Genomic DNA, 16,744 nt, shown 5'->3' on the forward strand with positions numbered 1-16,744 from the left:
CATTAATTTAGCTCCCTCACTGAAGTAAAATGACTTGCCACATTCATGTAAGAGAATTACACACTAGGGGGCAATCTTGTTGGTCTGAGCCGTACTTCTGTTTTGCCTAATGAAATTTGTTTTCAAAGAAATAAGAAAATCATGAATCATGTTTTTGTTTAACTTGCAAAAAAATGTGATTCTGAATGTTTTTGTTTATTGTCCAATCACTTACGTAAACTCATTTTATCAAATCATATTTTAATTGTCTCACTCCACATATGTAGACGAGAACACCAACAAATCTATAACACTTATATATATAGAAATAGAAAAGAGTAAGTATGAAAAGCATAGTTAGCAAGAAAATTTCAGCCAATGTAGATCATCAGGTTTCATCAGGGCTGGAGTACACGGAGGCCATGACCTCTGTTGCCCCTGGTCTTGGCCTTGGTGCCCCTTCAAAAGTTTCCCATAGACTTGAACATTTTCCAATGGAAGCTCCTTTTTAAAAAATGAAAGTGGCCTTGCTCCTTCAAAAAAAAGAAATTCCAGGTTTGCCTCATATTAGTCTTGAATGGGAAAAACATTTTTTTCTTGGTAAAGGGCACTTCAATTAAATAATACTGGAACATTTCAAGGGGCACCAAGGCAATGGCATGGGGCATTGAGACAATTGCCTTTGTAAAATGCCATGCCTGGGTCATTAGCCTTTTAAGGGCGCTACATGTATATTAGTGCACTGTTTGGTTTGGGTGTATACAGACAAATTTACCCAAACTTAACAGTATCATATGTGTACATGTATGAGTGTGTCAACCATAACAATTGCATTTGTTGTCATGTAGCAGTCATAACTGTAGTAAATTCCAACAACCATGTCTAGTTTGTTTTTTCTTTTGCTGTTCTTCTCTCTTCGTTCTTGTGTCCATCCCCTCTTTCCTGTCTTCTCTACAGCTTGTCTGAAAAGTAAGTGGTTCATTGGACATGGCTTGGAGAATTTGGAAGAATGTGTGCAGTGTTACTCAGTAATATTGTGTGCCATCAAGCGTTACGGTTAGTGTATCTGGTCCCTGCTGTTTGTAAGGGAGCCGGCCGCCGAAAAGGGCTACCACTCGACCAATAACCTACAAAACAAAACAATGACAAGTGTTTCGGTGTATATCAGGGTTTTGTTGGGTGTGAAGTTAATTACAAGGCTAACTTCTAATTATGTTATTTTAAATAAGGACTGGGATGTGGTGTTTGTGTTACCGGTTAAATGATCACTACCTTTCAGCATGGTGGGGGGGCTGACATTTTTTCGGGGGGGGGGGGGGGGTTGAGGATTTGTGCATATCCGCTTAAGTGGTACTGGCTTACACTGTACATGTAAATCACGTCAGTATCAAATACATGTACATGTATCGATAGACAAGAGTTTGGCAGTAGGATCTTGCTTAGAAAGCGTAAATGTTGAGCAAATATTTACAGGGAACCAGCCACTACTGTATGCATGAGTGTATTTTGTCTGGTAACCTGTTTCTATTCTGCTTAGCAACTTTTTTACACTATTAAGCAGGTCTTGGGTCCTGGAGTCATATCCAGAATTTCATATGACCCTGTTCTCCAAAATCTGTACCGGAACGGAAACCGTATCAACATCCCTTTCCTCGAATACTAATACCAAGAATAACCGTGGGTCCCTTTTTGTTCATGGAATAACAAGTTGGTTAAGCCTGATCGACTAGTTGCAACTATTAATTGCTTTGTCCAGTCACGACTACTCATGTACTCAGGTAATCAAGCCCCCACGCCTACTACAAAAGTTATCTCGACTACTTGCTTGTTGAACCAATTGTGTCACTCATGACTAATCACAACAACATACATATTAAACACAATCAGACAAGTGAATTTTACTAAAATGCGCCTGCGGCAAACAATATGCCGCAATGCATCTTGGTAATTTAAAATTAGTCGCGACTATTGTCGAAGTCATAGTCGCGACTGGTCGAGTAGTAATTTGTACTAGTCGCCCAGGCCTTATGTTGGTGCCGGTAAAAATGATCTAGATTGTGAGGGCTGGTTCTAATCAGAGAGACCACCAGCCCCTCCCCCTCACTACCCCCAGGAAAATCCTGTAGACGACCCAAATCATGGTGCGCGAGGAATATTGTCTTTGATAGCCAGTGTAACGTCTTTTTGACATATTCGTCCAAATGGTCTGAAAAACTCTGGATTTGCTTGGATACAAAAATCTTTAAAAGAGCTAAATGTACAAACTAAAACACCAACAACAATGTAAAACCAGAAAGCTTCACAGCAATATCGAACCCTTTATGTTGCAAACATCATCGACATATTTACAGACTTGGCAACTTCTCTAGGTCAAAGTAGGTCAGAAATATTTGGCGACGTTTGTATACAGGAGTAATGACCAGAAAAGGAGGGCAGCTTTGCTATTCTGACATGTCTGACTCGCATATGCCCTTCAGGTTCTCACCTTAGTCATGCGGGTAGGCAGTGACTGTTGTCCCTCTGTTTTTGCAGTTCCACGGAAATTGCTGCCACGTTTTGGCCACGCTATTATTAAAACTGGTTCTACTTGGATTGTCTCCCATGATAAACTAATGTCACTAATATTTATATCTCATGCTCATGTTTATTTATGGTGGCTGATATTATAATTTTATTGCTTTGAGGATGTGTCTTCCAAGGAAGACATTATTGGTAGCTTCCGTGGTATTACTAAATTGAGATCTATTTTATGTTGGGAAACTACATTAATCATGTTAATACCCCAATTCCCTTGAGTTTACTTGTATGATAGAGAAGCCGTTTGGGGGGAGTTGTGCCCATTTTAGAAACCCCTCAAATGTCAGGCCTGATACTTCACGGAGGCAACGAAGGCGATTGCTTCCATGCCCACTGGTCATTGCCTTGGTGCCCTTGAAATGGTACAGTAGACATTTACAATTTCCTCATAGGGTGCCCTTTATCGAGGAGATAATTTGAATTTTTTTCTATTCCAACAATTATATCGTAATTATTTTCATCCAACGTCTTGAGCGCCTTTGAACATTTTTGGTTGATTTTGGCGCTATATAAATTCCCTCTGACCTGTCTGATTGATTGATTGATTGAAAGCTCACCCAACAGACTATTTACTGTGTATAATCAGTCTAACAGTATTCTTTTGAGAGGGGGGGGGGTGACTAGGAAATAATTTTTGGGAAGAGAATTACCCGAATCCAGGGACGTTATTATCCAGGGATTTTGCTCTGAAATGTTGACAAGCTCTTCATCCTTTTGAGCCAAACCCCACAGATTTGCTCAGAGTGATGTTTGTATTAAAGTTGTGAAGGGTTTCCGGTTAAAATCAATGCACATTACATGGCATTTTGACTGGTCATTTGCCAATAACATACCTGTAATCTTTCTCAGCTCCCTGGGGAGTAGACAGCCCTGAGCTGCCGTGGCACTCCAGAGCTTTTTTAAACACAATATCAAACTCTGCGCTGGCAGGCACCCATTTATACCCCTGGGTGAATTTTTTTTAATTATTTTTATTATATATTATTATTATTATTATTATTATTTTTTTAGGGGGGGGGGGTGGTGAGGATGAATGGGTGTGGCTAGTCAGTAGAATCATCAAGAAGCATGATGTTCATGTAGACAATCAGTCAACTGCATTGTGGCGCTAAGCACATCATTGACCCAAGTTTTATCTAAAGTGAATCTCTGAATTGAATGTAAGGAAATATAATGGGAGGACACATTCTGTTTCCTGTCGTTTTTTTTTTAATCGTAATTGGTTATGAATCCTGGGTGTGGTCCAGTGGTTATTTATAGAATCACCACGTCCAATGTTTTGTGAGACTTGTTTACGGTCCGTCAGTGTATAGTGGAAGTTGTTTTGACTGGCGTCGTTGAACATCCATTTACTAGTGGCTAATGGCATGTACAGCTGTCAGTGGACTAAAATGACAGCTGTGGTCTAGGTGCACATTATGACATGGAAAACAAAATGCAGAGTACTATTTTTAAGGAAGCACTTTTTCGCCACCCTCTGCAGTGTACATTATTGATACCTGTCATCGATAACCCCTGGTAGGATGTTCTTAAAAACCAACGCTGAATTGGCTCCCTAAAGTGACTGCTTTTCACGAAAGCTTGTTTAAAACTTTTGAGTGCTGGTATGGTATGTAGAACGCTTCGTACTTCCGTGTCAAAATTCTGATCTAAAAAAAGGTTAGAAGAATGAGAGAGGACCCTTTGCTGTTTGACTTGATGTACCTTTTGAACAAAATATGAATACAATTGCAAAATGGTCTTTTATTTTCAAACGTTGAATACTATCGCACTGCACCATAATATATTCCCAAAACTTGTTATATGTAACCATTAACCCCAACCAAATAATTGCCATGGAAAACTGACCTCTAATCTCTTCAGGTGAAATGGGTCAATATGTATTATGCTATCATTCTTATGAAGTTCACGCTCATTCATTTGTTATTTATTGATGATTTTATCTCTGATATATATTTTTTTTTATAGAAACATTGAAAGAATTCTGCAACTCTGATGATAAATGGTACTCGAGTCTTGATGGCACAAAATGGCTTCAAAATGTCAGGTAAACATATATTTCACGATAACAATTTGAGACAAAAAAACTCTTTTAAAACTGTCTTGTTTTTTTATGGCAAAATAAGCTTATCTCTGTACTTTTCTCTGCTTTTCTAAAAATTTCAATTTTTTGTTGAGTTAAGGCCGAGTCACACTGCAGCGATTACAACAATGATAACGATCGCGACGCAAAGGGAAAGCATTCTATTGGATGAATGAGCGTGTGCGTATTCTGTGTGGAGCAATTCAACCAATAGAATGCGTGCTCTTTGGGTCGTGATCGTTATTGTTTTGGTTATCGCTGCAGTGTGACTCGGCCTTAAGGCTGTTTTACCATGGACATGATGGAAGTTCCTAACTCTCTAGGGATCAAGAGTTGATTCGATTCCACCTGCCAGCTCAACCAAGTCCCAAGCTAAACAATGCCATGTGTAAACAATGACCCATTGTTTGTAACATAAGGCTGGCCTCTAGGAACAATGACTGACAACTTACATTGTTACTCTCTCTGTCTCTGACTCGTTCAATTGTTTTGATTTATTTGACAGCATGTGCATGGCAGCGGCAGTGACAGCGGCTCAGTTTATCTACCAAGACAAACAGACGGTCGTCCTAAGAGGTTGGTGTCTAGGGATTGTTGAATTTCCAGAATAATGTTAATACTATCAGGCATTGAAGTTTGCTTTTAAAGGGGCGCAGCAATTGTTGCTCTGGTAAGGGGTATCATGAGGAATATGTAAATTTGTATTGGAACTTTGCAAAGGGATCCACATCAATTGTTTTGGGTGCCACGGGGTAATTTGAGGTTTATGTTTTTCAAGTTAATGTCAGACAAATTAAAGGTCCCAAACTGCCTGGGTTAACCTGGGGATCCAGCCATAGGCCAAGTGGCTTATTTGGAAAAGCCTAAACATCCCTGCCAGACCAGACAGTGAATCGGTGTGTTTTCTCCACTCCAAAACCTTGTCCAGATGTAAAGCCCTGTTAATTGTATAGTTTTGCAGCATAATTGCATGGCGTGTCGTTCCTCAAAAATAGAGAACGGGGAATGAATGTACTCTTCCCGAAACCGCGGATGTGTCATACCATTATTGCTGACACACACACAAAAAAGCCATTTGTAAGATCTCCACATGTCATGTCACAATTCAATCTCATTAAGTTCTTAGCGTCCCAAATGAATCAGTAATAGACAAGCTGTCTCTGGGAAGTATATGTAGATCCCTCCTCATTTTATCAAGTCTCATCGCGCCCATTAAAAGATGGGGCTTTTTTTATCCCCTCCGCTGCTTCCGGTTTCACCCCCGTGAGGGGGGAGGGGGGTAGGGTTAAGTTTTCACACCCCTGTCTGGAGTAGCGAGCCTGACTCAGCATTTTTTCATCCTGTTTGTCATCGCTTGGGGTGATTAGAGATGGTTGCCCCAGGGTGGCGTCTCTGGGCCCAATTTCATTGGTCTGCCTACCGTAAGCACAGAATCGGCGCTTACGGAAGCAGGGAATTCTGGGCTTACGGCAAGTGTATTTCAGGGTTTAGCGGTGAATTTTAGCTTCTGCGAGTGCGTACTCCCTGCTACTAGGCATTCTGTGCTTACAAGGCTAGCGCAGAAATTCGGCGCTAGCAAGTAAGCAGGGAATCATGAATGTAGGTGCAGAATTCGGCGGGAGGCAGAGCCATGAAATTGGGCTCTGGTCTCTGACAATCCTGGTTTGGATCAAAACCCTCGGACGTTTTGGATCTTTTTCTGATCATCTTGCATGGTTTTGAAGCAAAAAGTTTGACCTGAAAAGATCGTACACAAATTTCACTGCGGTAAACTAGGAGACCTTTGTTTGGATGTTGATCTATGTTTGAATCTTTTTTTTTAACATGACCTTGGAAGAATTTTAAATCAAAGTTAGTCGACAGCTTTTATAATTAAGATGTTTTTGTTTTTCTTGTAATAATAAGAATAATAATAGTGGCTTCTCATGTACATAGCGCTCATATCAATCATTCAGTAGTGCTCAAAGTGCTTCAACATTCAGTATTTTCCGGCAAGGTATTGTGGAGCTATGTTTTTCAAGTATGAGACCAGTTCCGTTGCCTAGCAACATATAAAGAAAGTTCCAGAGTAAAATACTAGATACAGAGCCTGTGGCTGCACTTTAAAAATCCTAATGACTAATGTCCCTTAGTTCAAAAACTATTCAGAAAGCCAGTGGGTGTATAGTATTGCTCCCTGACTTCTAGTTACATGTAGATTCAGATAAGCACTGCAGGAAATATCCCCAAATTAATTGAAGTTGTATAACATAATGTGCGTATGGGTTGTACATGTACATACATGTATGTATTCAGTCTTCATTACCCAATAGGAGTTAAAGCACGTCAATGAAACAAACCAATGATCACTTGCCCAAACTCAAAAGGTCAAATTTTGGCGATTTAAAGTTTATGCCAAACCACAAATTAAAAATATATGTTTCCAGGGTATATTGAAAGACGTTTTTTGGCAGAGTTGGTTCATAGTTGTGCTAAACAGAAAAATGTTAAAGACAGTGGACACTATTGGTAATTGTCAAAGAGCAGTCTTCTCACTTGGTGTATATCAACGTATGCATAAAGTAACAAACCTGTGAAAATTTGAGCTCAATTGGTCGTCGAAAAATTGCGAGTTAATAATGAAGTTGTGTGCTTTCAGATGCTTGATTTCGATACCGCAATTTCTAAATCTGAGGTTGCAAAATCAAATTCTTGGAAAATTACTTCTTTCTCGAAAACTACTTCACTTCAGAGGGAGCCATTTCTCACAATGTTTTATACTATCACCAGCTCTCCCCATTACTCGTTACCAAATGAGGTTTTATGCTAATAATTATTTTGAGTAAATTACCAATAGCGTCCACTGCCTTTAAGCAGTGTTTTCTGGGTGTTAAATTTGCGTCGGGGATAAAGGATAGAAGATTGTTTTCACTCTTACACCGATGTACACTGAGGTTTGTTAGCACTGCATATTCAGTACTCTCTGTGAAAAAAAAAATCACATGCATACAATACAATGTTTTTCTGCTAATAAGCAGCTCTAGTAAAGGAATTTACAGAATTGGTAAGAAAACAAAATCGCGAAGATCCCAGATTTACATAAAACTTACACAGTTTAATGATGATGATAGAAGAAAACATCCCTTGAAATATTTCTGTCTGAAATTTCATATTTAGTGAGAAATAAATAATCTAATTACATGTTTGGAGTTTATTGCCCAGTTATTCATTTTTGTTTTGGAACCACGCAATGCAAAGTTTGTAATCCGTTTTTCACTACTCTCTCGTGACCAAGATGACCGATCGATCTCAAACTTCTACAGGTTTATGGATTACATGAAGTGCTTACACTGCCAGCAGCTTTTTTGCCAGCAAAACCAATTTTGTGATGTTCCTTTAAATTGCGCCCAGGTCTTTGAAATTGAGCCCAAACTTTCAGGGGAGATTTTTTAGGCGGGACAAGCGGTTGTTGAGTTTATATAGGGATCAGCGGGAGACCATAGAGGTAGAGACTGTCGTGACTCAGTGGTGTGACTCGTCATTTCCTGCGCTGCTGAGGAGATTAGCGTTACATCTACGGCGTTTCTGAAACACTGGCCTCTGCTGATAGGGAAACAATCTTTATCAACTGATGTCGGATTTGATTACCGTTTAAGGATGGCTGTCAGGGTTTAAGGGCATGTAATGCTGACTTAATGGGGGAGTTCTCTGTGTTGTTGGAGTGTGGAAGGGGTTACAATTGGGCAATGTCACGGTTTGATCGTGTTACATTGTGGGTACATATGTAGATATCCAAATTTAGTTTTCAAATTCGTTAGTGATTGTCATAAATGTCAGCGTATCAAAGAGCAGAAAATCGTTCAGAAAAATAGGTGCTGATAGTTGTTAGTACCGTGAGAAACATGAGTGAATGACGGGAGTAACGCCAGTTACATGTACTTTGAAATTACCTGTTGGCATGATTGGTATTAGTTGGGGTTTGAATTTGGCATTTGCAATGGACATTTTGTTTGGTGTTTTGTTGATTTTTATTTGTGGGAAAATTGTGGTATTGTGCATTCTTGCATCAAGGAGTCTGTTTAGACATTTCCCATCCCCTCTTTAAGAAAAGATTGAACTGTGCTTGTGCACATTTCCTCTCTTTCATTTTATTTATTTAATATTTTATCTTTTTGGGGGGAGATATTGCCAAAATTCTCATTTTCATGATTTTCCTAAACCCTCCCCCCCCAAAAAAAAAAAAAATAATAATAATAATAATAAAAAAAATATAAAAATTAATTTGTTTATCCCGATATGCCTAATTGATTTATCTCCACTGGTTTTTCTCAAGAACCCACCGGTAAAGACACGTCCTGCATCGTAGCATCTCTGGTTCAGATCTTCCTAGATCCACACTGCCGTACCCAGTTGGGATTCCAGAGTCTGATTCAAAGAGAGTGGGTCATCGCTGGTCATCCGTTCCTAGAACGATGTGGACACATCACGCCCAATGACGGTGAAGAGGTGAGATATAACACTTTGAGGATTATCCGTCGGAGGTCGAGGCTAGGAATAAATCTGAATCATAAATTACTAGATTTTGTAATCTCTTAGCGCTTCATGTGGAGTTGTTGCAACAGTAGTGCAGTAGTACTGTAAAGTGCCCTAAAAAAAATTTGGAATTGGGGGTTTCTTTTTTGGAAGGTTTAACGGCAGTGGGTATTATTGGTAATTACTCAAAATAATTATCAGTATAAAACCTTACCTGGTAACTAGTAATGGGGAGATGTTGATAGTATTAAACACTGTGCGAAACGGCTCTCTCTGAAATGACGTAGTTTTCGTGAATGAAGTAAGTTTCAACAAATTTGATTTGGAGACCTCAGAATTAGATTTTGAGGTCTTGAAATCAAGCATCTGAAAGCACACAACGTCATGTGACAAGGGTGTTTTTTATTTCATTATTATCTTGCAATTTCAACGATCAATTGAGCTAAATCTTTTCAAAGGTTTATTTTATGCATATGTCATGTATGTCATGTACACCAAGTGAGAAGACTGCCGTCGATTTCACAAAGAGTTAGGACTCGTCTTATCTCGAGTTAGGACGAGTAACTCGTCTTAACTTAGGACTACTCTTAAGGTCTGCATGCTACAGTGCAGGGTTGGGACTCGTCCTAAGTCCTAAGACTAGTCTTAAGTTAGGAAGAGTTTTGTGAAATCGACGGCTGGTCTTTGACAACTACCAAAGGTGTCCAGTGCCTCTAACAAAGCAAAATTTACTAGAGCAGGACTTGAACCTGTGACTGTGCTCTTCCAACCGAGCTGTTGGTGGTCTACTCCTTCATAGTGATTTTGTCTTCTTTTTTTCTGGTCATATTTTTATTTAAAGCCTAACGCTATTGTTTTAACTGTAAAGAGTTGTTACCGAAACTTCATACTTATTTTTGTTTTTCTTTTTAGGCCCCTTCATTCTTGCTCTTCTTAGACTGCGTCAATCAGATGATGCTCCAGTTCCCCTCTGCCTTCGAATTCACCGACACCTACCTCATGACAATATGGGACAGTATGTTTGCCGGCATCTTTGGTACCTTCCTCTTCAACACGGAACGCCAGCGTGTCCGGACGTGCCTGCGTGATGTCGAGAAACCCATCAAGCTAGCCACCGTGTGGGCGTGGACTCTGCAGTACAGCCGCGAGGACCAGGCGCTGTTCAACAACCCCATGTACATCGCCAAGCAGATTCTCGCCTCCCGAATCCCGGGAGTCAAGTTCTCCTCCAAACCAGAGGTGGATCATTCCGAAGGGTGCAACGCCGCCCTCTACCGTGACAAAGTGAAGACTAGGCGAAGCGTGATGGACGCAAAGTATGGTCACAAAACTCGAGAGCCTTCTGCTAGGATGATTGCAGTACACATGAGGGACAAAAACCTGAATGTAAACGGAGCGAATTCAACGGGTAACGGACGCTCATCCGAAGTGGACCCCAATGTTATTATCCCGCAGACGGGGCCTCCCTTCATCAAATTCTGGACACAGTGTTACTTAAGATGGATCCCCAGTGTGCATATACTGGACGGAGGGCATCCCTTAGTCTATAAGCAACAGTGCCAACTCGTGGATGAGATACAGCAGCTTAAAGAGAGACTTGAGCAGCTGAAGTGTCGCAAGACAAACGAGGTGGTGCGTAGACCCAAACGGGAAAGCCGACTGTACTTCACCTACGAGAACACGCGGAACCAAGGCCTACTCACGTCTGCGTTTCCGTTCTCCATCAGCGATTTGAGTTTAATTGGTGGGGATAGGAGGTCGTTTCTGGGCACCCCCTTGGCGAGATTTCTGCGAGGGCAGAGCTTGATGCAAAGTGAAATGGCGCCGATAACTGTCAGTGATGTAGAGGCGAGTGATGAGGTAGAATTATAAGAGATCCAAACAATGGGAGAAGCTTTTTTTTTATCGAGGAACAATCTTCAGCTCCAAAACTGAATCGAATTAAGTTCAAAGGAATATCTCTCAGACATAGAAGTTGTTTGAAATGTTTCAAAAAGAACTAGTCCAACACGAGCAGCGTCTCTTTAAACTCTTAACATTCCATTTTGAGCTGTTCCTTTTTGGAGTAATGTATAGCGTGGTTCACAAAATGACGGCACACTGTTCTGAACAGATCAGCATCTGGCCCAACTGGGAATGCTTGGTGTGCCTACGTAGTAGTGTTTCTAGAGTACTACATATTTAGTGCTCCCATTTGGGAATACAAAAAGTTCCCCCGAGTGAGAACAGTCAAGTGCGCCCAATTTGGCGCTTGTGGCATTCCAAGTTTATAAGGGTAATATTGAAGTTGATTTTATAAATATTACTTCTTCTTTTTTCTTCAAAAGAAGAGTTCATCATGTGAAGCTTAATTTTGACAGATACAATTTTACATCTGTGTGTAGTAAAAGATTACAAATTAGGGTTTTTGTTAGAAATGGCTGTAGCTAATTACGAACAGGTACATGTAGGGTTGAGGTATAGTTTGGTCCCACTTGATATATCAAGGTGAAAATTGGGGCCATCTTTACATGCAATCATGTCCTTACGCACAACGACGCATTATGCATGAAGACCGCGTGCGGCACGCAGGACTCTTCAAATTCAGATTGTTTGGCGAACCACTTGGCAGCGTAGACAAGTTTGAATGCTTGAGGACAGCTCTAAGCCAAAACCCAAGATAACTATAAAGTTGTCTTCTATCGGGAAATATTTTCGTGAGTTTTATGTACAAAAACACTTTGGGTCAAACTTCCCTTTAAATTTGTTTACGTTTATTTTGTGGTGCGTAAATATGTGAGGAAATAATTTTCTGGGAATGTTGTTTCTTCACTTCAGGATATGTTTATTCCTCTGTGGAATGAAACACAAAACCCATATTTCCTTGTCTTCAAAACCGCAGTTTACAGATAAACTTTCTAAACTTTCCCTTTACTAAAAGGGATAACAAGCTGGAGTGGTTAGTTTCGCTGTCGTTTTTGCTTTGTTTGGTTTTATTGCTGACACGGCTTGCGCAAGAATGGTATGCGAAGAATGTTATTGTCGCAAGCCCATAGTTCGGCTGTAAACAGTGCCCTAAACTTGTACTCTTACTTGTACTGAAAAACCCAACATGCCCACCAAAGCAGCAAAAAACATCACAATATTTGACCCATTTCCATCGAACCACAAAAGTCATGGAAAGGTCATTCCCTGAATTTATATTTCCCTGTTTTGAACTGGCTACCATTCTAAAAACAAAACAACAAATCTGTTTTGCATAATTATTTTCCTGACATTTTCCTGGGGAAAAATGTGTTTATAAAAAAACATCGTTGGTAATCGTTGGAAAGATCTCTGATGCGTGAGCCATGGCTTTTTGCAACCCATGTAAATGCTTGCCCATAGTCGGTCCAAGGCGACTAAAGTTGACTTGTGAAATTTACATATTTCATGGAAAGGTCTTTTGTTCAAAGTGCCTTTACAAATACCCAAAGGGTGAGAAGTGTTTTGTACTGTAATCAGTGAATTCCATCGAGAGTATGAACATATTTTCATAATTATAGTGTGTTTAGAATAAAAAAAATATTTTTAAAGTGTACATGTAGATAAATTTGTGAGGGAGTTCAAATTTTACATTTGGAACTCCAAATCTATGAAGCGATACATTTGGAACTCCGAATCTATGAAGCGATATCTTTGAAATGAACATTTATATCTGAGAAATAGTTATTTATTATTGATGGTGATCTCATTCTCAATTGGGTTATTTTTTTTAAATAAATTTGCAGAAGGAACTTGTACACTGGCAAGATTCAGGTTGGTGTTTTTTTTTTTGTAAGTAAATGTTAATTATGTATTTTTAATTATTTCTTGCATAGAGGCTTATTATAATTGCATAATTTAAGTTTCATTTGTTGTTGCATATTTTGGTTGTGAAATACTTCATCGTAGTATGAGCTGGCCTTGTTACTGGGCATGCTCAGTGGTCTGTAAACTAAGACCCTTTGGACTAGTTACATGACATTGCCTTACGCAGAATTCTGTGCATGCTACGTTTATTAAAGCGCGTGATTCTACTGGCCTTAAGCACAGAATTCTGATGAAAGCTGCGCAATGAAATTTGACCCAGGGCTCAATTTTGTAAAGCTGCTTAAGCACAAAAATGAGCACCGCACACAATATTTCTGCTTACCAGAATTAACATGTAGTTTGCCAGCAGACATACACATGTGCCTTGCCATGTCTACAGTTTGCAAGTGCAACCCTTCATTTTGTTTTTGCTTAGCGGCAAATTGCTAAGCTCTATTGTCTGCTTAAACAGCTGGAGGAAATCCCACTTTGGTGCCTTTGGGAAAAGATCTATCAACGCTGCGCAAATTTGAATTTAGTTGTACCATGGAGCAATAAGCTAGTTTATTGCTCCATGATTGAACATGTACATAAGTATAGCAACTCTGTTTATTTGTTTTTAAATTATTTTAAATCAGTTATGTAGTCAGATAAAGTGCTAGTAAATTACATCTTGTAAATATTTGATTCTATCAATCAAGTTTAAACGGTTGAATCGCGATTAAGTTTTAGACTAATTAATAGAAAAAGTATGATTTACTTTTTTGTTTTTTATGGAAAAGAACATGTTTTACAAAAAGCCATTTTGCTGCAAAAGGCTGGCATAGATTGAAATCAGTTGAGAGATGTGCAATGCTGATTTTTTTAAAATTATATTTTATGATGTATCGCCCAACTTACAAGGCCGGGCGGCCACTTTAAGGTGGGGGCACATTAACCAACTCCGAGGGCCGAACAGGGTTGCCCTCCCCTCCTTCACAGTCCGTAAGGAGTTGGGTATTGTTTCGTGAAATCGGCTGCAGGCTCCTAGTTGACATGGTTGATGATGCATGAGTATCATCAACCATGTCAACTAGGAGCCTGCAGCCGATTTCACGAAACAATACCCAACTGCGTAAGTCCACTTGCGCAACGTTTATGGCGTAAGTTGCGCCATAAACGTTGCGCAAAAAGCAGAATGCACTACTGTACCTTCTCAACTTCATTCAGCTGGTCCCTAATATACCATGAAGGTCAACAAATTTTGAGATTGAAGTGTTTTTATAACTATTTAAAAAGAGTGCTTTTGCTACCTGGTTGTTTTTAATGGAGACAAAAGTCTGATTACAAGTTTAAGTTCAGCGTTCTTTTTAGCAGCGTTTTATTTGCCAAAATGGAAAGTTTCTGAATTACTCGGTTATAATGTAAGAGTATGGTCTTCATGTTCATAGAGTGTTACATTTTGGCAGCCATTTTATTTTATCACAAACCAATCTATCGCTATGTTTGATTTAACTGCTCCAGTAACGAAGTGGTAGCGTTTGGCAGCCGGTTTAGTTGATGACAGACAATCTATGGCCAGTCTGAATGATACAACTTTTGAAGCAAACACTGTATGTAGATAGAATCCAACTTAGGTTTCCCGAAATTTAAATGGGTTTGCCACGAATTGTTAAAGTCAACACAATTTTTATTTGCTTTTATGGTCAGCACTCGGTAAACAGTGAATGATAACTATGATGCCTTTTTGAAACCACGTCTTGGGCCTCCGGCTTAGGCTCTGTAGTATTTATATAACAAAACGTGCTTTCAGTATCGTACTCGAGCAGGCAGACAAAGCCAGAGCCGAACCCCAAATCCTGGTTTCAAAAAGAGCCTATATATTGAAGCCCCGTGTCTGGTACCTAGAGACCTTCTGTGGATTATGATTATTCATGTTGCCAATGAACCATCTATATGAAAAGACTTATTATCTTTGTTGGTGTACATATTATATAATTTGGTACAATGTATTCAAAACTAAAGAACATGGAATTATGAAAAAGATGGTATCTAGAATCCAAGGAAAATTTGTATTAAATGAAAGAATTATTGAGGTTTGCTATAATTTAAAGTGTAATTGTTATCAGTCTGAAAAATGTATACAATTGTGTATTAAAGCCCTTTTTAAACCACAGTTTTGACAAATATTTGTAAACATGCTAAACTCAACCCTGCTTATTTTAGACTAAAAAGTCCACAAGGCTACAACACATCAACACATAACCTTGTGCACATTTTAGAGCAAAAAGTACACAAGGCTTGTGAACATTTTAGAGCAAAAAGTACACAGGGCTATTAGTCCTTTGCACATTTTAACGCAAAAAGTTCACAAGGCTATAATCTTGTGAACGTTGAAGAGCACAAAGGTACACAAGGCAATAGTCTTGTGAACACTTTAGAGCAAAAAGTTCACAAGGCTATAGTCTTGTGTACATTTTCGAGCAAAAAGTTCACAAGGCTATAGTCTTGTGAACATTTTCAAGCAAAAAGTTCACAAGGCTATAGTCTTGTGAACACTTTAGAGCAAAAAGTTCACAAGGCTATAGTCTTGTGTACATTTTCGAGCAAAAAGTTCACAAGGCTATAGTCTTGTGAACATTTTCAAGCAAAAAGTTCACAAGGCTATAGTCTTGTGAACACTTTAGAGCAAAAAGTTCACAAGGCTATAGTCTTGTGTACATTTTAGAGCGAAAAGTTCACAAGGCTATAGTCTTGTACACATTTTCAAGCAAAATGTTCACAAGGCTATAGTCTTGTACACATTTTCGAGCAAAAAGTTCACAAGGCTATTAATCTTGTGTACATTTTAGAGCAAAAAGTTCACAAGGCTATAGTCTTGTGAACATTTTCAAGCAAAAAGTTCACAAGGCTATAGTCTTGTGTACATTTTCGAACAAAAAGTTCACAAGGCTATAGTCTTGTGCACATTTTCAAGCAAAAAGTACACAAGACTATAGTCTTGTGAACAATTTCGAGCAAAAAGTTCACAAGGCTATAGTCTTGTGTACATTTTCAAGCAAAAAGTTCACAAGGCTATAGTCTTGTACACATTTTCGAGCAAAAAGTTCACAAGGCTATAGTCTTGTGTACATTTTCGAACAAAAAGTTCACAAGGCTATAGTCTTGTGAACATTTTAGAGCAAAAAGTTCACAAGGCTATAGTCTTGTGCACATTTTCAAGCAAAAAGTACACAAGACTATAGTCTTGTGAACAATTTCGAGCAAAAAGTTCACAAGGCTATAGTCTTGTGTACATTTTCAAGCAAAAAGTTCACAAGGCTATAGTCTTGTACACATTTTCGAGCAAAAAGTTCACAAGGCTATAGTCTTGTGTACATTTTCAAGCAAAAAGTTCACAAGGCTATAGTCTTGTGAACATTTTAGAGCAAAAAGTTCACAAGGCTATAGTCTTGTGTACATTTTCGAACAAAAAGTTCACAAGGCTATAGTCTTGTGAACATTTTAGAGCAAAAAGTTCACAAGGCTATAGTCTTGTGCACATTTTCAAGCAAAAAGTACACAAGGCTATAGTCTTGTGAACAATTTCGAGCAAAAAGTTCACATTTTCAAGCAAAAAGTTCACAAGGCTATAGTCTTGTACACATTTTCGAGCAAAAAGTTCACAAGGCTATAGTCTTGTGTACATTTTCAAGCAAAAAGTTCACAAGGCTATAGTCTTGTGTACATTTTCAAGCAAAAAGTTCACAAGGCTATAGTCTTGTGAACATTTTAGAGCAAAAAGTTCACAAGTCTTGTGAACAT

General features: G+C 39.0%; 1 protein-coding gene across 1 annotated transcript in view; it reads left to right on the forward strand.

Moving 5' to 3' along the window:
- LOC117295464 (myotubularin-related protein 10-A-like) overlaps positions 1–15,116 on the forward strand; it is a 38,131-nt gene extending 23,015 nt beyond the window's left edge. The window contains exons 11-14 of the mRNA XM_033778132.1: positions 4,525–4,603; positions 5,145–5,215; positions 8,952–9,124; positions 10,064–15,116. Of these exons, the coding sequence (XP_033634023.1) occupies positions 4,525–4,603; positions 5,145–5,215; positions 8,952–9,124; positions 10,064–11,023 (1,283 nt within the window). The 3' untranslated portion in view covers positions 11,024–15,116. The remainder of the gene's footprint in view (positions 1–4,524; positions 4,604–5,144; positions 5,216–8,951; positions 9,125–10,063) is intronic.
- Positions 15,117–16,744: the final 1,628 nt, after the last annotated feature.

This window comes from Asterias rubens, chromosome 10, assembly GCF_902459465.1.
Source record: "Asterias rubens chromosome 10, eAstRub1.3, whole genome shotgun sequence".
NCBI lineage: Eukaryota > Metazoa > Echinodermata > Asteroidea > Forcipulatida > Asteriidae > Asterias > Asterias rubens.